This window comes from Chenopodium quinoa, unplaced genomic scaffold (assembly GCF_001683475.1).
Source record: "Chenopodium quinoa cultivar QQ74 unplaced genomic scaffold, ASM168347v1, whole genome shotgun sequence".
In the NCBI taxonomy this organism is placed as follows: domain Eukaryota; kingdom Viridiplantae; phylum Streptophyta; class Magnoliopsida; order Caryophyllales; family Amaranthaceae; genus Chenopodium; species Chenopodium quinoa.
This window is the reverse complement of record NW_018744041.1, coordinates 1,267,657-1,290,694: the sequence shown is the minus strand read 5'-3', so window position 1 is coordinate 1,290,694 and position 23,038 is coordinate 1,267,657. Positions and strand designations below refer to the sequence as shown.

The 23,038-nt window shown below is 35.9% G+C and overlaps 1 protein-coding gene across 2 annotated transcripts; it reads right to left on the bottom strand.

Annotated features, from left to right (window-relative positions):
* Positions 1-127: 127 nt before the first annotated feature.
* Positions 128-5,253, bottom strand: LOC110690447 (probable inactive purple acid phosphatase 16). Of its 2 annotated transcripts, XM_021867281.1 has the most exons (5): positions 4,821-5,253; positions 2,841-3,065; positions 2,424-2,700; positions 1,810-1,981; positions 128-827 (listed from the first exon to the last, which is right to left on the bottom strand). In XM_021867281.1, exons 1-5 carry the CDS (start codon positions 5,089-5,091, stop codon positions 489-491), a joined length of 1,284 nt encoding a protein of 427 aa, XP_021722973.1. In that variant the 5' UTR covers positions 5,092-5,253; the 3' UTR covers positions 128-488. The 2 variants fall into 2 exon arrangements, with proteins under 2 accessions (XP_021722973.1, XP_021722974.1); XM_021867282.1 differs by lacking the exon at positions 2,841-3,065.
* Between the last annotated feature and the right edge of the window lie 17,785 nt (positions 5,254-23,038).

Here is a 23,038-nt window from a genome sequence, read left to right as displayed (position 1 = left end):
CTTCCTTTATTTAAAAGGAAACAGAAAAAATTAGAAAAATGTCAAAAATAGAATTCATAGAAATATAAAAAGGTGCCAATGAAGTACCATGTAAAATATTATTATTGTTCACTGCGACCAATTTCTATTTTCGAAATGCCCAATCTCTTAAAACACAGATTGTGCTTTGTGTTGTGGCTCAACTCTTATTGCAGAACAAACATGTACTCATACCAGTATTTGTATAAACAGATGCATACAATAATTCAAATTTGATAATTACAGTACTATTTACAACTGCACATGATGGCAGGATCACAAGTGCTCCTAGAAAATGGCTATATAGTATGAGTTTGTAGTGTAATGAAAATTGCTGAGGATCAAACCATATGAAAAATAAGTCGCCGTAATATACAGAAGTCCAGTGAATCTGTGACTGAAATATTGAATGCTGCTTGGGAAATGAAAGGATATGCAACCTCTTGCAGCATAATACATTCAGTTTTAGGTTATGCAATTGGTGATACGAAGGTTTTGGCTTTTGAAATAAGATCAGCACGGTAAAAGGGTTTGATTCCAAAGAAAAGAACCAAAAGCAGAACCAACAAAAGGAAAATAGGGGCTGGATAAGCAGCATGAGAGCTCAAGAGAATATGACTATGTACAAAGCCGTCTTCCATCCTTATCCATGACTTGAGGGTGAAAGGCCGATCAACTATCTCCAAAATTCTAGCTCCTCTAGCCCAATTCCCATAGCCACCATAGCCGGTGTGTCTAGCATAGCACAGCCACAGTTTCTTGTAAGGGCAACACCAATCATTGCCATGGTCATGCCCTACAAATACAGCCTGCACCAAAGGCAAGAAAATTGCTCAATATTAACTCCAAGTGTGCCCAAAACGGCCAAAAGGTTGTGTTTAGTGGACCAATTCATCCTGGACCTTCTATTTATGCAGAATAGAACAGAACAGAAAATTGCCTTTGAATTTTACCAAGTTCATTGAACAGAAATCTAAAGGTAAGTTCTATCTAAAAGAGTTATGTTGTTTTGTTCGACAAAAGGTAAGTAGTTTGCTATTGAACTTTTAGCAGAAGTCTTAAGGTAATATTATCATTATTAAAAAATGACTTGTGCATCTAATGTTTCTTCTATTAGTGTCCATCCAACATTGCTTGTGAGCTAGCAGTTCAGGAGAATAGGAGATCATGAGGCTATAATACGACATCAACCTTCCAAAGTTCTTAATTATACATAAAACAAGCCTTTTTGAAAATTTTGGTTGAATGTGGAGTCACTCAATCCACCTTCAAACCTCGCAATGGGGATCCAACTCTCACAGGAGGGTCCATCGCCCACTGCCAGGAAAAATATGTAACAATCCTTATGTTCACACACCTTCAAATACATAAAGGAGCTATGACAGTTCTCCAAAGACTAGTAGGTACTTGCAAAAGTTTTAAAATAATGGCTTTGCTGCCTTTGCAGTCGATTATAAGCATGAACAGAAATCTCAATTAATGCAAATAAGTACAAAACATTTTGAAACAATGGCCACCTTCAAATACTATATGATGTTGAATTTCAGTCACGCAACTCAAAAGATGATCCAAATACATATCATCTATCGCATCATCTCTGTCAACATGTACCTTGCTCCAAGTATAAAGGTCAGAGAAAATTTGCAGACATAAATCCTCTGAATGAACCTCTTATATATTAGTAACTCATTACTCAGGCAACGCAAGCATATAAATTAATATGTTCCCAGAGCACCAACTGCCATTTTGTATCAAGTATAATGAAAAGCAATCATGCATACATGACATTACCTGGACTGAAGGCCGACCTTTCAAAATCTTCATGATCCCCTCCTCGGATTCTTGAGTACATACCCATTCCTTATTTATTGAGCCCACACAAGGCTGAGGAACAAAAAACAACCAAGGGGCAGCCTTCTGATATGCTTTACTAGGTATGTGCCAAAAGAAAATTTCAGGAACCCTGCAAAGTTTTTATAAAGGTCCGTTGATTCCCATCTAATGAAAGAAAAACAAAACTAACATTGCCCAATGCCTTTACAAAGACTTCTGTTTTTTTGGTTAAGGCAGGGTAAGGGATCAAATTTATACAGCCTCCCTGCAATAATAAAAATAGAAGCTGTTTCTATTAAACTTTTTGATCTGAAAACATAGTACTACACAATAACAAAGAAACACAAATATTTTAATTATTATTTTTAATTCAGGGGATTACAACCCACAGTCAACGAAAAGTAAGTTTTCCGGTTTCAGTGAATATGGATTCAACATAAGAGCCCTATACGCAATACCATATATCTATAGGTGAAGTAATGAGCATAAAAATTGCATTATTTACACTTCATACAGAATTTGGGCAATGTGTGAAAGGATGATCTGAGCTTCCAGTTTTTAGTTTTTAGTACCTATAATCGGGATTAATTGCTTCAGATATGCCTTTGAGCCACTCTACTTGAGCACTTGAAATTACTTCTGGATAAGAACCTCCTCCAGAATCAAGAAAATACATAAAAGCTACAGGTGACTCTGGATTTTCTGACGACGAGATTTGCAGGACATAGTTAGATACACTTGGCCAGAGATTTCTGGATCCGTGCTGAGAGAATGAAAGCATGTCATTTCCAATTTGATAATTCATTAACTCCAATCTTGTTGTACCCATGAAGCTGCAATTTCCATCACCTGAAATAAATTATACTTCGTATAATGCAACAATTACAGATGTTCCTTTCTTATCCATCAATAAAGGTTATAACTACAGTTAGATATTAGTTAGTGAATTATTTTAAACTTGTCACCATGAGAAGATATAGGATGTGTACCGATTAGAGATGTGTTAGGCTGAGAACAATGCAAAGGGGGAATCCCCTCTTTTGAAAACCATTCCTTGGGCCACACAAAATGGGCATCATCATGATTACCAAACACACCGGCCCAAGGTATGCCACGTTCTCTTGTGGGTGAAGTAGCTTGATCCCAGTATAGGCTAGCGTTTGCTATAGGTATATTATTGGCCGTGATGACATCTCCGAGATATACAACAAAATCTGGCACGCAATTCACAATCAGCTAAAAGCAACAAGAACAGACTTTAAGGTATATCGAAGTTTTTCAAGAAACTCATAGTCACTTATTACTAATAGCAACAAATCAAAGAGGACTAAGGGTCTGTTCTGATACGATTATTTTCAGTTCAATTCAGCTCTAATAAGTTCAGTTCATTCAGCTCCTAATTTTCTTCTCTTATAAAAGATTCAATTCAGTTCAGTTAAACTCAGTTCAGTCAATTAGAAAAGGCCCTAACTAGCAAAAAGAGGAGGAGGAGCTTGAATTTGCATCCATAACAATGACCAGACTACTTATCGCGTATCAGCAGAGTTAAAAAGCATAGTTGGTTCAGACTTATTTGAAAGGGTATACCATTTACATACTAGGTCAAGTACAAGTATTAAGTCTTAGTAACTCAAAAAGAAGAAACCTAAAAGTCCTAACCATGTCCTTTGCAAACTTTATTATCCCAAAAGCTTATGGAACCATTAGGAACAGTCATATTTATGACAATGACTTACATGAGTTGCATCTCCACAAACTCAGGTAAGACTTATGAATTATATACCTTGAAGCTCAAATGTAACATCACAAGCCTTGTATTTGGATGTTCTTTGAGGCAAAAATCATAATTTTATCTTAGCATGCCAGTCAAATATAAGTTGCATCTCCACAAATTCAGTTATGACTTATATGCCTTTAAGCTCAGATGCACCATCACAATTTAAAGATCACTGAGAGCAACTCTACTTTAGGACTTTCAACCACAAAATTAACCTTGCTAAAAAAAGTTGATAGGGAAGGGATATACCTGAAGCTAAGGTTTACATGATCAAATTTAGGGGTGTTAATGTCAAGCTAGCTGGCACCTTAGCATTGAATGATTCAAATCTCATCAACACCAATTTCCTTTGTAGCTCTCGGTACAATAAAGTAACACACTAACATATCCTTAAGGGTTATAGCATTAGCATGTTAAATTGAGCAACCAGCAACCATAGTATTAAATCTCCTTTGGAATACTATGCCAAAGAGGAAAACAAACATAAATCAAGTGTTGTGAGGAACTGGGGATACTATAACGCCATCCCATATCCTTTTCCATTATACCATTAAACTCACGCGCTCCTTCATGCTCACTTTAAGCTTAAATTACATCACTCTAAGTTTTCTTTCACTTCTTTAGGCTTACATTCTATCTATGAGGGTTCATTTGCACTCAATTCTTCAATTCTCATGTGTGTAACTAAACTCAACAAGTCAACAAACAAACAATATCATACATGAGCTCAAGCATCAATTAACCACGCAAAAAATTGAAAAGCCGAGTAAATTCTAAAATTTAATCAATAAGTTGAACAATCTCAAAGAAATATTTTATGTATATATATAAAAAAAAAAAACTTGACATCAATTCTAACCCTGTATTCTAATTTCAAACAACAAGATAAACAACAGGTTATTCCTTCTTTTTATAGTCAAACTAATCCATCCTTTACCAATCCAAGAATTTCCCATAATTTAAAGAAGTTAGAACCAATAAACTCATCTAAATACAAACAAACCCAGATATAATTCAAAATTATCAATCAAAACCCAGGATCCAAACTAAAAAAACCCACTCATAAATTTCAGCAACACAACAATACCACAATAATACAAAAATAGAAATAAATAAAAATCCAAACTTTCTTCAACTAGAATATTTACTTACAAGTTATAAATAAAGAAAAAACAGAAAGAAAGAAGAGGACCTGGGTTTTCGTGATGAAGAAGAGAGTTCATGGCATTGATAGAGTTGGCATCTTGTTGGGGTCCCCAATCAGTCCAGGAATTCTCCCCAAAATGCAAGTCTGCAAAAATTGCAATTTTGAAGGATGATTTTGTCTTATTAAACTGCAAATTTATCAATCCAAATGTTAAGTGGAAGTGGGTGCTTAGTAAATAGAGTAAAATTTGAGGGAATTTGAAGAACAGAAAAAAGTAGGATGGCTTCATTCTTCTTCTTTCATTAATTACACCCATAAAAATTGAGAGAAAATAGTGGAATTTGAGAAAGATGAACTTAGTTTGGAGAAAATTGACAAGGAAGTAGTTCAGTGATCAATTCATCATCATGAATTCATGATCAACGTTTGGGAAGTCAAAACTGAAAAATGGCTATGATCATCTTTTTACTAGTATTAATTTTATTCATTAAGATGAGAATATGTTCAGGGTTTATCCAAGTTTCTCGTTTAACTAGAGGGTAATTATGTAAATAACTTATTAGGGACATGTGTTGCTGCCTCATAATACAGAGTAATATTTATTTATTTATTATTATTATTAGGAAAATTTGTAAATTACCACCCAAAAATAAAACCATTTTCGAAATAACCACCCATTAAAAAATTTATTTTAAATTATCACCCCTTAAATTAATTAATTACGCAGATTACCACCTTTTTTGAATTTCCGATTGAATTCAGATGTTATGTCTTCGATAAGTGCAATTACTAGATATATCAAGGATCACTATTATGGAGATAATAAGTTCGTTCTCTTGGGGCGTCATCATTTGTTGCTAGACTATGAGAGATGATCTTTAGGCTAGTAAAATAGCCTAAAGCCCGCTAGAATGGATCCCATGAGGTCACACACAAAGGTATTGGGTTAAGCAAGTAAGAGGCCCATTATTGGGCCTTATGAGTATTTAACTCATCATGAATAGGATTGGGCTAGTGTAGTTTGATTGGGATTAGGAATTGGGCTTAGTCATGGACTCTTATTTATGGATATGATCTATAAATAAGATCTGTGCCTAGGGTTGCAAATAGAAGAGTCACAATCAACTTACAGTGAATTGTGAATCAAGGCAACCAAAAATCCCAATTCCCTCATCTATCTCTCTCTCACGGCACCCCTCCCCCCCCCTTGGACTTGCGGCCGACCACCCCTGGTGGTGTTCGCGGTGGTTCGTGGTGGTTCGTGACTAGTTCGTTGCTCATACCTCTCCGTAGAAGGTCGATTGAAGAGATCGATCGCGACTAACTAGCATTAGTGGAGGTCTTAACCTGTGCCTGTGGACCAAGTAGAGAAATCACGTTTGAGGTTCTTTGTCTCCCTTGTTCTTGCTCGATTGCTAGTGGAATCACGCTTCAAAGGTATAATTCTTACTCTTTATGTGTTATGCATGAGATCCTTGGTTAAGTGCTATATGAATATGATTCATGATTATTTCCGCTGCGTAGTACCTATAATCCCCTACAGTGGTATCAGAGCCTCTTGCAATTACATATATTGAGTATTAAACCTTTGTTAATCCACAATTTTAATTCAATTAGGTGGGAGAATAATTTAATTATGGGTCAATTATTATATTAAATGTGATTGAACAATATAGAATCATTAAAGTTGTTTAATTTGCTCCATATTAGCCCTAATTTGATTCGAAAATTGCCCTATGAAGTTCAAAAAATTCGAACCCCCCCCCCCCTTAATTTTCGAAATTTTCAAAATCATTAACCCTAATTTATGAAATTTGTGTTTTTGATTTTGATTTATTTCGAAAGTTTTATGTTTAAAGAATTTAATCTAATTGATTTCATGATAAATTATGAATTTTTCATGATCAAATTATTTAATTTAAGTGTTAAATTAAATTGGGGATTAATTTCATCAAGAACCTTAATTTCAAAATTGAATATGATTTAGTTTTGAAATTAATTGGACCACATAAAGTTTAATTTAATTTTACAAAATTTGTTTTGTTTTATTTAATTGAAAATAAAAAAAACAAAAAAAAAAAATTTCAGCAGCAGCAACCGCAGCTGGGTGGCGCTGCCACGGCTTTTGCCGCTGCTGGTGGTCCGGAGGGAGGGGCGGGGAAGGGCAGCATCACGGGTCAGAACAGCAGCAACAACAGCACCGTGCACCTGCGGCGTGACACTGCTGCTGCTGCCCTGCGTCGCAGCACTGCAGCGTACACCTTGCGGTGTACGGCCACCATGGCTGGCTTCGGCTGGCCACACCACGGTGGCTGGCGACAGTTTTTTTTTTCAAAAAAAAAAAATTATTTTATTTTATTTTGGATAAAATCAGTTTTCAAAATTAAAATTAAAAGATAAGTTTTGATTTTGAAAGGATAATTAACAAAATTAAAATTGTTGATTTTGTTAATATAGGATAATTATGGAGCAAAAGATTCTATTTGGATAATAATTGATTAAATAATATGATTATCCCATAATTATTTGAGGATATTAATTGATTTAAAATATGTGATTGGCAAGTAATTAGGATAGAATCTCCTAAAAGTTAGGATAATCATGGAAGATAAATATTATTTATCTTCCATAATTAAAATAAGATTTGATTCTATCTCATACCTAAATTAAAATATATGATATTTTATAATTGGTCATGAATAATATATGATATTATCTAATTACAGTAATTAATTAATTGATTAAAATATGAGATATTTTAGGAGCCATGTTTCCTTTACTGTGAACATTCGATGTTGTAGTTTAGGAAAGCATGATGAGTGATTTATTAAATGGCATTTTATAATATATGATGTTACATATTGCTATATAGACTAGTATGGCCCATAGATTCTAAATACGATCTGCGCATCGTTTCGTATTTTTGTAATCTAAATACGGTCTGCGTACTGTTAAGTATTTTTATAATTTATTTTATTTTATTAAAGTAGTAGATAGAATAGAATAGAATTACAGGTTGCAGTTAATCCAAGAATCCTTGGAGTGGAGGCCCAAAGGAGCAAGATGGATGAGATCCATGAAGGTTCAAGTAGGAGCTTTTGCTTTATTAGTTTTTCTTAGGATTAAGGGGTCATACTATGTCATGTTTTATTTATGCATTAGTAGATTATGCATGTTAGATCTTATTTATGTTGTTTGATGATGCGCTAGAGTTCACTAAATAATCACAACATAATAAATTTAGGTCCCAGCAATATTGAGGTAGCTTTTCCAATCAAAAACCCGATGAAACCTTTGATATTTATGATGGGTCATGCCAAAGCAGGGTGTCATATTATATCTTAGGGGAGTGGGGGTAAAACAAATTTTACACTTTTGATTGGTTATACTCAACAAGGTTACCTAAAGAGTTTAGAACCTTGAAGCTAAGGGTAATAATTAAACATGTGATGGTTAATTATTCAACCAAGAATTACAAAGAGTTGTAATCAGTAAAGAGTTTACTCACCTTGAAAATGTAATAGTTGATGGTAGGGCCAAAGTCCGGTCAATTATTGCACAAATAAAGGATCTTGGAATCATTCTATTCAATAGGGATCAATTAAATATTGAATGAATGTTTTAAAGTTACCAATTTTATAATCGTTTATGGTACTTTAATTTGAAATTAAACATAATTATTAAACTTTGCCTTATTTTGACATAGATGGGTAGCCGTAATCACAGTGACAACAACGTTTACAACCTTCGGCCATTCCTTGAGAAGGATAGGTTGACAGGGGAGAACTTTTCCACTTGGGAAAGAATGCTAAGACTTGTTATGAAATCTGAGGGTAAAGAGGATATCATTGATACCCCATTACCAGGACCTTTGCCAGAAAATCCAACTGCGGCAGAGATCAAAAAGCACAAGGAAGCTTATGACAGAGCTATACCTATCACTTTCTTAATGATTGCTACCATGGAGCCTAGTCTTCAAAAGCGTTTTGAGGACCAGGATGCCTACTCAATCATGCAAGAACTCAAAGCTTTGTTTAAGAAACAAGCTAGAGTTGAAAGGTATGAGCTCCATCGTGAGATTCTGGATTGTAGAATGGAGAAGGGAGCCACAGTTCATGATCATGTTTTCAAAATGATCGGCCTAATTCAAAGTATGGAAAAACTTGGGCACCTATACAGTGATGATTTGGAAACAAACATCATTCTCCATTCACTACCAGAAAGTTTTAACCAGTTTATCATGAATTTTAACATGACTGCCACTGCAAAGACTATGAATCAATTGCATGCAATGTTGGTTAGTGCTGAGAAACAAATCCCTAAGGAACCTAAGAAGGAAGTTCTTATGATTCAAAAGGGAAAGGGGTTCAAGAAGAAGGGGCAAAAGGCTAGTTCCAAGAGCAAGGGCAAGCAAGTTGCCAAGGCTCCTGAAAAGCCTAAGACGACTCCAAAGCCCAAGGCTGCAAGTGAAAGTGAATGCTTTTACTGCAAGAAGAAGGGGCATTGGAAGCGAAATTGCCAGAAATACCATGACTTCCTCAAGAAGAATGGAGCATCAACCTCAGGTATAATGTTATAAACATTTTAACTTTCACTTAGGTATATGATACCAAGTTGCAGTGCTTAACATAGTGATGTTGTGCAGGAACTGCAAATAAGTGAAGCTAGCATGAAAATGGAGCTTGAAGGTTCACTAGAAGTATTTGAGTGGCCAGAGATAGCTTCATAGTTTTAAATTTTGATTAGTTTATCATGATTTTAGAACAATTTCCAGTTTTGATGAGACAATATTTCGGTTTTATTGTTTTGAATACTGAATTTGGTTTACTTAGCTTGGACAAGTGTTGATCCATGACCAAGGTAATAAATTGTTTTCATTTTTCTAGATACGAGTTAGTTTTGTTTTATGACATTGATATAAGTAGATCACAAAATAATTTAGATGATTTAAAGTACACTTACTTATAACAAAATAAGGTTGGGTCACATAAACCATTTGCACATCCAAAGTTTTGGATGGACTCTCATTCTTATATGATTATGAATTACTTGAGAATTAGTAGTCATGCTTGATAAGTTAAGATGACCAAGTTGCCTTTTAGTAGAAAGGGTAAAAGAAGCTAAAATGACCTTTTGGTACTCATACATATGATGTATGTGAATCAATAAGTTCAAAACTAGCAAAGGGATTTAACTATTTCATCGCTTTTACTAACGATTTAAGTAAATATTTCGATAATTACTTAATGAAATAAAGCTTGGAATAATTGAAAAGTTCAAAATTTCCAAATGAAATGTAAAATAAATTTGAGATAAACAATTTAACACCACAATATGATTGTTGTGATAAATATTTAGCTCAAAAAGGAATGATCATCTAAAGGGAATTGTTGAATTAATTCACAATCCAGAAACATTACAATTAAATTGTATGTTTATGAAGAAATGAATCAAACTTTGCTTGCCATTGTTCGATCCAAGATTTAATGATTTACAAATATTGTTTTGAGGATATGCATTAAAACAACAACAACTGCGAATACACTAAACAGGAAACTTAACCAAAGCAGTAAAAAAGATGTCATAAGAGTTATGATTTGGAAATGTTCCGAAAGTTATCTTTTCTAACAGGATTAAGGGTTATGAAATCAATGTAAAATGTTTACAACGACAACATAATACACCCTAAATCAGAAATGTAGTTCTTCATGGGTCTTCTCATGGAAACTAAGAGGTATTATTCCTACAATCGCGTAGAAACAAAGTGTTTGTTGCTCGCGATAGTGTCTTTATAGGAAGAATGTCTTCCTACAAAGCCAAGTGGGAGTAAAGTTAGATCTAGATGAGATTCGAGACGAGCAACAAATGGATGTGGATAACACTACATCAGAGACGAAGGCATATGAAATCAGCTAATTTGATAAACCATGTGTCGAAGCAAGCTAATTCCACTAGCGAGGCTTCTATCGTCCCACTAGAATGAAAGACTTCAAAGAGTTGAAGAGAATGATTCTATTGTTGCTCATACCTATCGTAGGTCACTTGGGATCAAAACAAAAAGTTTGTTGAAATTCTGAGAAAAGGTGGATTCTAAAATTTTCCTATTGGAATGTTTAGAATCTATGGCCTACAAGCAAGCTTTGGATAAATTCCAACTCAGGAAATGGCTTAAAACCATGAAATCCAGTATGGACTCCATGTTTTTAAAGATGTGTTAGTCCATAATAGTCTTAAAAATAGGGTCAAACCTATTACTTGGGTAAGCCTATTCGGATTATTCTAGTTATGGATATCAAAATCGCTTTCATGAAATGTTCTTGATGGTGAGAATGTATATGATACATCCTAAGAGTTTTGAAATTCAGAAATTCCTAGAAAGTTTTGCAAACTTCAGAAACTCATTTATGGATTGAAGTAAGCATCAGGGAGTTGAAACATTCGTATTGATTAGGCAATCAAACAGTTTGATTTCCTTAGTAGAACGAAAGAATTTTTGTAGAAACAAGAAGTTTAGTGGGAGCAATTGGTCTTTTAGTCTACTATGTAGTTGACATACAGTTCATATGAAATGATATATCAATGCTTGAATAAGTCAAGCAGTGATTAGAAAGATTGTCTCAATATGATAGACTTAGAAGATGTTGAGTACACATTGGGTAATTAAAATCCATGAAGTGAATCTTAAAGAATGGCTGGAATGAATTGAGAGACTTATGTTGATTAGGATCTTGACAGGTTCATGAAGCAAGACTCTAACATAGGATATCTTCCCATGTTTCATGGTAATACACTCAGTAAGACTCAGTGCCTTCAAAAGCTAATAGAGTTGAGTTGTATGGATAATGTACCTTATGCTTCTACAAAAGGATTCATTATATGTGCCATGAAATGTACAATACAAGATGTTGCATATGACTCGTGCATATGTAGCAGAATTCAAGCAAATTCAGAATAAGCATACAGAGAATTACCAAGAAAAGTCCTTGAGTGCTTGAGAAGCACTAAAAGGAATTCTAGTAATTTAAGCAAGTTGTCAAAAGGTTACACGAATGCAAGTTTTCCAAACAGGCAAGATGATTCTAGATGGTGATCTAAATGCATATTTGTGTCTGGATGGAAAAGGATAGTGAGCTTGAAGAGTTCAAAGCAGAGCACTGTTGCATACTCAATGTCAGAATTTGTGTATTAAACTATAGTAAGATAGTTAGAGAGTAAGTTTGGATTAAAATGTTATGTGACTAACAGGTCACCTTTGCCCAAAAAACAAAGGAGCCAGAGTCACATCACAAATCCAAACAAAAGGATATGAGATATCACCTCAATTATGAGATCATTGACCTGCGGAAGGTCGTGTTCTGCAAAGTTTTAATATGAGTGAGAAATCACTAAACCCCTTCCATGGACTAAGATATGAGAGTCATATTAAAGTCCTAGGATTGAAGCAAGTTGTGTAATTTAAGTTGTATATGTTTTGAGAAAACATATTACATGAGAAATGCATCAATTTACAGAATTATGTTTAAAATAGAAATTATTATTTCTCTTATTTAATTATGGTTTTGGAAATTAAATAAAATGTCCGAAATAATTATGAATTGATGGGCTCATCAGGTTGATGACCAGGTGAATTGAAACCCCACAAGTGAACAAAATTCATATATTATTTAAAGTTCCTAGTTCGAGATCATTAAAGTGGACATAAATGATTTCAATAAATGAACTAGCATGTAAGATTGATTGGATAGCGCAGTTTCATGGGCTATAGGAGCATAGTGAGGCTCGGTCAATCACATGGATATGCATGAATAATGCATGATCGAACTATAGACCTACTTTGAAATTCAAGTATAGAACTTCCGGATATATTAGTGGATTCCTTTGACATGAGTGGAACATTGATTTCACTCAATGGATGTTATGGATGTGGTACACTCAAACGTCTGCCCGTAACTGGAGATTATAAAGGGTGTTTCCCGGTTATTTCTGAAATTGAGTGGGAGCTTTGGTTTCCACAAGATTGGATTAAGTCTACCTATTTAATTAGGAATGTGTCTTGCCCCCTTGAAGAGGGAGAATTCAGAAAATGCATGGTCGTGCTCAAATGGATTACACAGTAATCATTTGTTTTGTAATTCTCACTCAGTTTTCAAGAAAAGATTTGTGGACTAATATGATCACGACATGAGATGCAATCATATTATCAAATCGGCACACATTGACTTAAGGAATTTGAATATTGCGCACTTGTCTCAGACAAGTGGGAGATTGAAGGAGTTATGTCTTCGATAAGTGCAATTACTAGATATATCAAGGATCACTATTATGGAGATAATAAGTTCGTTCTCTTGGGGCGTCATCATTTGTTGCTAGACTATGAGAGATGATATTTGGGCTAGTAAAATAGCCTAAAGCCCGCTAGAATGGATCCTATGAGGTCACACACAAAGGTATTGGGTTAAGCAAGTAAGAGGCCCATTATTGGGCCTTATGAGTATTTAACTAATCATGAATAGGATTGGGCTAGTGTAGTTTGATTGGGATTAGGAATTGGGCTTGGTCACGGACTCTTATTTATGGATATGATCTATAAATAAGATTTGTGCCTAGGGTTGCAAATAGAAGAGTCACAATCAACTTACAGTGAATTGTGAATCAAGGCAACCAAAAATCCCAATTCCCTCATCTCTCTCTCTCACGGCACCCCTCCCCCCCCCCCCTTGGACTTGCGGCCGACCACCCCTGGTGGTGTTCGCGGTGGTTCGTGGTGGTTCGTGACTAGTTCGTTGCTCATACCTCTCCGTAGAAGGTCGATTGAAGAGTTCGATCGCGACTAACTAGCATTAGTGGAGGTCTTAACCTGTGCCAGTAGAGGAATCATGTTTGAGGTTCTTTGTCTCCCTTGTTCTTGCTCGATTGCTAGTGGAATCACGCTTCAAAGGTATAATTCTTACTCTTTATGTGTTATGCATGAGATCCTTGGTTAGGTGCTATATGAATATGATTCATGATTATTTCCGCTGCGTAGTACCTATAATCCCCTACAGTATCTTGTATTGAAATCGCACGAAGTCCTGAAAATATATTTTTATGTCAACAGAAATATACTCTCGATATCATTATGAAATCTGGTTAGGCCGGATCTCCGATTGAGCAAAACCATACTTTGGCAAATCGGAGACACCTCTTATTGATGACCCCAAAATGTAACGTCGATTTGTGGGTCGTTTGATTTGTTTGTCTTTCACTAGACTAGATTTGGGTTAAACCGTTCATATATTATCTCAATTTATGCAACAACCTCGACAAGATCATTAAGAGGCAGCACTTCATACGGTTCGCTACTTGAAAGGTTGTCCGAGTTAAGGGATCCTTTTGAGTTCAGATAACAATCTACATTTGATAAGTTGGTGTGACTCGGATTGGGCTAGTTGATCTTTTAATTTGACGAGATAGTCCAGATTTTGTTGGTTGGTGCTTCATGGTGGCTCTCTGATTTCTTGGAAGACCAAGAAACAACATTCGATATCTCGTTCTTCTGTGGAGGTAGAGAATGTTCAATGGCAGAAATTACTTCAGAGTTCAAATGGTTGAAGGTGCTACTTGACAGTTTGGGGGTCTCTCATCCACGCGCGATGATCTTGTTTTGTTATAGTCAATCGACGTTATATATTGCGCAGGAATCCAATCTTTCATGAACACACTAAACATATTGAGGTTGATTGTCATTATATTTGGGATGCAATTCAGGATGGGGTTATTAGTCCGTCACATGTGAAGACAACTGATCAACTTGCGGAAATATCAACTAAGGCCTTAAGCAAACAAGATTTTTTGTATTTACTTGGAAAGTTGGGCATTTGTGATTTGCGTACTCCAACTGAGGGGGGTATTAAGCCCTAATATTGTATTTAGCTAATGGGCCAATGTTAACGGCCTAGTCTCTTGTTTTAGGTTGTATATATAAACCTTATGCGTACAGAAATACAACTACGGAAAATCAATTCTTGATAAAAAAATTTTGTAAAAAATTACCAATTAAAACGCGTGTTTTGAAAAAGAACTACCTATTAATATTATTTTTTTTTTAAAAAAAAAGAACTACTACAAAGTTGTAAAAAGTTTAAGTAGCGATACTACTCTAATAATTCCAACTTAAATATTCGGCAGGTAGATTCTACTTTTTACCTCTACCTCATAAAATCACTATCTAATTTGACAAAATTACCCTTTATAAATAAAGGCAAAAAGTGATAAAAAGTGAGTCCCGAATCCTAGAGATTCTAGCCAAAATTGTTAGAGTAGTAGTGCTACTTAAACTTTTTACAATTTTGTGATAGTTTATTTTTTTTAGTAAGTAATTGCTTTCAAAACACGTACTTAAATTGATAGTTGTTGTTAAAATAATCAACAATGGGGCAGTCGTTTGGATGCTTTCAAGTGGCTCAACCGCTCAATCAACACATAGCAATCAAAGAAAAATGGGGCAGTCGTTGAAAGGCTCATGGCATTGGACTGAAAAGAACATAATATTCATCATTAAAACTAATATAGAATGGATTAGATTGATCACGAAGAATGGATTAGGAAAAAAAAAGCATTTGCGAATTGTATATCAGAATTTAGAAAACACAAATTTTACTCATATGCAATGGCAATAAGCCAATAACATACGAGTACATTAATTAATAAACACTCAAAAGGTCAATAGTACTGTATTAATCCTATGACAAAGCTCTATGCAACCCAAGACTACATATAAGAAGCTGGAAAAAAAAACAGACATTAAACATAGGAATCATTTATCATATCACACTGATTTATGCGTGAATTGTCAATAAAGTCACAACTTAATCTTTTGAGGTTATGGCTTGGGACGGTCATCCCAAAAAGCGCAATAGCAACCACCATCTTCAGTGCAATATCCCCAGTATACAAAGTTTCCAGGAAATGCTATTCCTTGGCAAAAAAAAAGTACAGAGTTGAGTATCAGGGCAAATTTTACCGTAATCATCAGGCAGCCTTATCGAAGCGCAATCTTGCATCCAATAAAAAATAAAATTTGTCAATACTATCAGCTTTTGGTTGTCGCATCATCCTTCTCAAACTACATTAATTTAAGTTACAAGCTACCACCTATTTTAAATTTAGTAGATTCCACATGTCATATAACTATCATAATAAATTTTTTTAATAAAATAAGAAAATAAATGTAAAAAAATAATCACAAATAATTTAATTACCGAGGATGCCCCAATTTCTAGAAACAAATTTTGATTAAACAAATTTAATTATACATAGCATTTTCGTAAATAAACTAACAACTTTATTCAACTTTATTCAATTGTGGAGCCCACAATAATGAAAAAGTTGTTGATTTATTCACGAAAATGCCATTATGAGAAACAAATTTGTTTCTCACCTTGAGAAACAGGGAATTTCCCTTAATTATATTATCCATAATAGACCACACATAATTTAGGTGCTGTAAAATTATGTATGGAATAGTTTTCTGCAAATCTACCATACTAAGCTACCACTGTTGTAACTCCATAGGGTGAGCTACTAATTTTAACTATTTAAAAATTACAAGCAAGGACCTCTCCACAATTATTGTGGATTCTTATTATACTATTAATATGACAATAAATTTTGGGAAAATAGGGGAATCAGATATAGCGAAAAATGGTTATTAATACCAGGCCACATTTTCAAGTATAACCAAAAGTCCAAAAACACCTAGTTACTTTTGAGAATTAAAACTAAATTTCACTATCATTGAGAAAAATAACATAAAATAGATCCCAAGCAACCATTTCCACTCTATTTTTTCTCTCTAGGGTTTAATTCTTCAAACCTTCAAATTAAGTGTTTTACAGGCGGAAAGTAGCTAAATTTCTCTAGATAATTGGCTATTTCCGACCCTTTCACCTTAGTTTTATGTTTTTGATAATAAATTCAATAAAATTATACTCTTTGATGGCAGTAAGTAGCCCTATAGTGGGTTTTGAGTGTAGTAACTGGCCCTATGGTGGGTTTTGATTGTTACAGTTTTGTATTTTGAGTATGGTACGAGTTGTTTCATGGGTAAAGTTTTGTGTTGTATTGAAAAAATGGTTAATCCTTAAAGTTTTCTTCATAACTACAACATATGGACAGATCCCTTGTCGTAGAAGGCTGTAAATCATAGCGTTATAAAAAAGAGTATGAAAAACGTAAGATTTGCAACAACGATAGTAACTCTGCTGAAACTCTAAAAGGTTGTTTTTATTTGATTCAATTGTCATGTTTTTTATTAGATTTAAATCACTTTATATATGTCGTATGACTTTTTATTTATGAATTAATCTTTATTCAAAACAATAATAAAAAATAATAATAATAATAATAATAAACATCGGTTAGATTTAAATCACGGTTAGGTGTTCCTTTGTTCTCCGTTTCAACACCGTGTTCTGCTTTCTCTAAGGTTTTTTACGGGGATATTTATGGGGATCATGCAGTGTCTTGTGCTGGGATGGTGGGTATTAAACATCGGCACAATGTTGTTCGTGACACCCTTGTTGATATTTGTATTCGGTCTGGAATCTCTGCTCGAAAGGAGGTTAACATTGGGTTGATTGGAGGAAACGACGGGGCTCTACGACCTGCAGATGTGCTGCTTTATTCCTGGGATAGAGGCCTTGATGTATGTGTTGATTTGACGGGGTCTTCACCTTTGACTCAATCGGGGTTGTCTGACTTCGTTCCTGGTCGTGTTGTGTCGGCGGCGGCTCAGCGGAAGCGGGACAAGTATGGGGCGCGTTGCAGGGCTATTGGCTATGGTTTTCTTCCTTTCTCCTTTTCTTCGTTGGGGGAATTAGAGAAGAATGTTATTGCGTTGCTGAAGCGGGTTCAGGCGTTCGCTAAGACTCAAGATGTTGGTGCTCGTGCAGCTGCTCATATCTTCAGCAGGATCGGGTTCGCTATAGCTAGAGGGGTGGGGGCCCAGATTGTATCTCGGCTCCCTACCAATTTCTTGTAAATTGATTGACTCTGTACGTTTTGTTTTTTATAATAATAATAATAATAATAATAATAATAATAATAATAATAATAATAAAAAAATCATGCAGGTAAGCTGTTCATATTATTACCTTGAGCAAGAGCGTTGGATACCAAAAGTGCTATCATCATAATAGATCAAATCCTTCCGGATAAAGTTGCAGGAAAGAACATGGCCGTTTTCATCTTTTCGGGGGAGCAAACTCAACGAATGTGAAGCTATTTATGTATAATACTGAATTCTTGGAGTAACATGGTGACTTCCATATTTATAGCCATCCTTAGCTGCAAGTACGTAACGCGCATGCAAGGTTACTTCATTCCATATTTATAGCCATCCTGAGCTGCAAGTAACATGGTTAGCACGATCATATTGATTTAAGGATGATTAAGTAACATGGTTAGCACATTTTTTTTTATTATTATTATTATGAATCGGCGATTCAGTTTGTGTTGTTAAACCGACCCTAATTCTTTGTTTTCCCGCCCCATTTACTTAATATTATAGGCACTTGGTGTCCTTTTCAGCTCGTTTATATGTTTGCCGGAATTTGTTTGTTCGTCGTCCTCTAGTACATTCTCCAAGTTCAAAGGAAAAGGCAAATTATTCAAGCCAACAAGATCAAGTAGGGAAGAATTTTAGGGGTCGTTTAGTTGGGGTTAATCATCAAAGGAAATGGGAATCAACTGCCCCCATTCCCTTTGTTGTTGTTTGTTTGCCCATTTTTCCCATTCCCTTTACCCCCTTCATTCCTTCAAATCCCTCTAACTTCATTCCCCACCCCCCAGGTATTTCCATTCCATTCCCTACCCACCTTCACATCACCACATCACCACCTTCACACCACCACCGGAAAATTAGCCCAGACCACCGCCGCCCCTCATCCGACCACCGCCGACCCTCCCCCGCTAGGGTTTCGAGGGTGGTGGGAAGGCTGGGCGGCGGATTTCGGGGTCAAGGGAGATCGGGGTTAGGGTTTTTGGGGGCTTGGGGAGGTTTTTTCGGGGGAGGAGAGGTCAAGGCAGTGCGGCAAGGGGTGGTAGTGGCGCGACGAAGGGGGGGGGGAGTTGTGGAGGAGGTGCGGCAAGTGGGTGGAGTACCTAGGTGGTGGCCAAAAATGGTTGAAAGTGAAGGAGAGTGGTGGTGGTGTGGTGGTTGGACTGGTGGCCTTCCATTCATTTCATTCCTTTGTTATTCAAAACAAACAACACTCCAAAATTGGGGGATTTTCGTTCCATTCCATGTCTTTCCCTTTGTTCATTCCATTCCGATTCCCTTGTGCGAACCAAACGGCCCCTTAGTTTTATGTATTCTCCTTGTATTAGGAGAGCTAGTAAGGTTTGTAGTTTGTAATACTTTTATATTTATTTAAACCGTTGTAAAAAAAAAAAAAAAAAAAAAAAAAAAAAAAAAAAAGAAAAAAGAAAAAAAGAGTTAACCGAATTAAAAGAAATTAGTGGGGATCGAGATACAATCTGAGCCCTACCCCTCTAAGTATAGCGAATCTGATCCCGCTGAAAACGTGATCAGTTACACGAGCACCAATATCCCGAGTTTAGCAAACGCTTGAACCCGTTTCAGCAAAGTAAGCGCCTCCTTCTCTGATTCCCCAATGAAAAAAAGGAGAAAGGAAGAAAACTATAGCCAATATAATAGTCCCGCAACACACACCATACTTGTCCCGCTTCCACTGAGCCGCAAACGACAGAACACGACCAAGTACAAAGTCAGACATCTCACAGTGTGTTAAAGAATAAGACATCGTCAAGACAACACACATTAAGGCCTCTGTCTCGGGAATAAAGTATCACATTTGCACGTCGAAGAGTCCCGTCGTGCTCTCTAGTCAACCCAACGTCAACCTCCTTTCTTGCAGAATCCGGAGCGAAAATATAAAATCAACCAGATATGAAGACATACACCCAACACCAAATTGAAGACCATCAAAATAGCATCTCGGTCCAACAAAAACAACACCAACGCCTTCGAAACCAAATGCCACCAAACAGTACCCCACAGTTGTAGGCGTCGTTTGAAGCGCGCCTACGTAAGCATGTGTGAATATGCTTGGCACTCATATGAAGTGGGAATTGACATATATGATTAGGGACAATGAAAGCAGGAGCCGCCAACAAGTTTTTAAGGAGAATGTAAACCGTTCACATATCATTTAAGGTAACCACGAATAAGGGACAATGATAGGCAACAACGATTGACCCGTGAAGGTTACACCCCATTCATAATCCATGAGATTACTAACTCCATATGGTTCAAAACCACAAAAGGAGGATCGGGGATGATGGTGCGAAGTGAGTCATGAATTCACATTCGCCCGTATTGGCCTCTACTCGATTCTTATAGAATTATAGCGAAAAGTATTCTTGCGATCTCAAAGGCATGCATGCAAACAAAGATTCAATTCGCTCCATACTATATGCTAAATTGGTTGAATATTAATGCACACATATTGTTATGGGTAAAAATCTGTAAGTATAAAGTCAACAATAGTCATCAAGTAAAGTTAACGTCGAAGACTCCTCTTGACGAAGGCAGAAATGTGACGAAGCATCTTCAGCAGCAACGGAAGACGAAGTCAAGTAACGGCCTCCTATTTTCTAGGAAAATATAGACATAAACAACCGAGTCCAAGCTCAACCTATCCTTCGTGGAGAATCAAAACAGAAAAGATATTTTATGCAACTGCAGACCGAAAATCATGGGAACAACCCTATCTCCTTGTAACGGCTAGAATCTAACCTAGAAATGATCTATATAAATGGGAAAGCATCGACGAACAAAGGATACATCAAGCTTAGCAATATTCTTACAAAAAACCACCTTGTAAACTGTCATTCTTGATATTTTCTTCATAGTGAAAGTTTGGTAGATCTTCATTCTACCCGCGGTTTTTACCTTCATTGGGTTTTCCGCGTCACCAATCCCTCGTCTCATTTAATTGCTTCAATTCTATTTTGTCCTTGAATTTATTTAGTTGATTCGTAGCCTAGATTTTGATATTCAATCCCACTTAACAAAAATTAGCATAAACACATATAATTCTAAAATATTTGTGATCACTTAATTAAATAACAAGATTAAAAAGGAACCTAAATCGGTTGTCCAAATTATCTTATTAGTCGTGATTTTCAATTACATATTCCCTTTAAACATGCAATATGGCAATCAATAAATTTACTCCCTCCGTGTTTTTTTAAGTGTTACACTTCCCATTTCCTGCTTTGTTTTTTTAAGTGTTACACTTCCTTTTTTGGCAAAAAGCTACATTACAATATTATATCTCTCTCCTCTCATGGTCCCCACCCAATCTCACAACTAATTTTTAAATTTATTATATATTTCCTCTCACATTCATTACTTTTCAATAAACTATTAACCTCACTATCTTTCTTTTACAATTTTTTAATACTCTAACTACCCCACTTACCTCTTATTTTGTTTAATAAGCTCACACTAACCCGTCAATTTGGGATGATACAATTCGGGATTTTCCTTGGAGGTATCGGAAAGGAATTGGAATGTAATAATATCAAGTCAATTAAATTGCCTAAAATTATGTGTCGGTCAAACTGTAACACTTAAAAAAAACACGGAGGGAGTAATAAAATCAACATTAATATTGGAACCAATTCAACAATAATCAAACAATTAATATATGACAAATTAAACATAATAAAAATTGATAGAAAAATAATAGAAATAAAAGGAACACGATTCCTTACTTTGATTTTGTTTGTTTGCAACTACAAAATATTAAACGCGTTAGTAACTTTAAGGAAATTAATAAAACAATAATTTAAATTAAATTAAATAAAGTTGATTTGAGGTCAAACCCTCAAACAATTCTACCTTTCAGGCCTTAGTTTAAGGATGAAATCTCGGGTAAAGTATGGACTCCTTAAAGTGCTTGGGGGAAGTATTGTGAGAGATTAAGGTAGGCTAGTGTTTATGCTAGAGCATAGAAGAGAGAATAGAGAATTATTTGATGCCCCGAACTGCAGAAAGGAAGGGGGTATTTATAGAGGAAATGAATATGGGGATGCACCGAACCCTAGAGCTGCAGATAAACCTTAATTAAGGCGCCGTGACATGGTGTGTCTGTCATGACACGGTCACAAGGCACTGTGTCACGGTATTATCTACCGTGGCGCGGCACAAAGTTTTGCCCTAAATACAGCTAAATTGATAAAACGTGTACGTGGAGCTGTACACGGAGAGTACGCAGAAAAATCCAATGTCACGGTATGTGTACCGTGACACAGCAAAGGACATTGTGACACGACACTGTCCACCGTGGCATGGTATAACACACCGTGTCACGGTGTACAATTTTCTAGAAATGCGTGCAGGTTCATAGGCACGTGAGAAAAAAAACGCGGAAAAGGCACGGAAAATCATCGTGACACGGTGAAAATTACTGTGTCATAGCACCAGGCACCATGCCACGTCATATTTTGTGGCCACAAATCATATTAGCTCGGTTTCGTGATGTGGACACAAAAAGAGGAAAACAAGTTATGGTGTGGGGAAATATGCTAATATGGATTAAGCACTCCAAATATTAGATACTCAACCCGACCAATAATCCATAAGGTGTTGAGCTCGTAAATCAACCCTACGACATGATGTGCCACACGGAATACTCATAATCCCAAAAACTAAGCAATGAGATGATGAAGATCAATAAGTATATCAGGCAAAGATAGAGTTGACGAAAAAGCGTGTTTTGACTGTAAATATACGTAAGAGTGGCATCATTATAAGGAGCAATGCCGGAATAAGAGAGAATCCAAACGCAAAAGTATAATGACCATCACAAATATTTCTCTTACACTGCTTGATTATACATTCATCCAAATCAACGTCCTCACCATCAACCTCCAACAAAGAAGGAAAACTCTCCGCCAAAGTTTCCCTCACAAGCTACAAACTACCACCCAACGCACCCCAAGAACAAATAGCATGAGAAATACTATACCCATTTCTTGATGATGACGCTTTATTGTAGACTTATACTCAAGGCTACTCCGCGGGGGAAAGGTTTTAAAGGTGCAAAGAGGTAACACAAACAAAGAAACCCGGCCATCAAAAAATGTATTAGGCTTAAAAAATCACCTTATTATTAAGAACACCTTTCAAGGCCTCATAAAACCCCAAACAACTAACACTTGATAGGGATAGATTTCACAGTGTGAAACCCCTT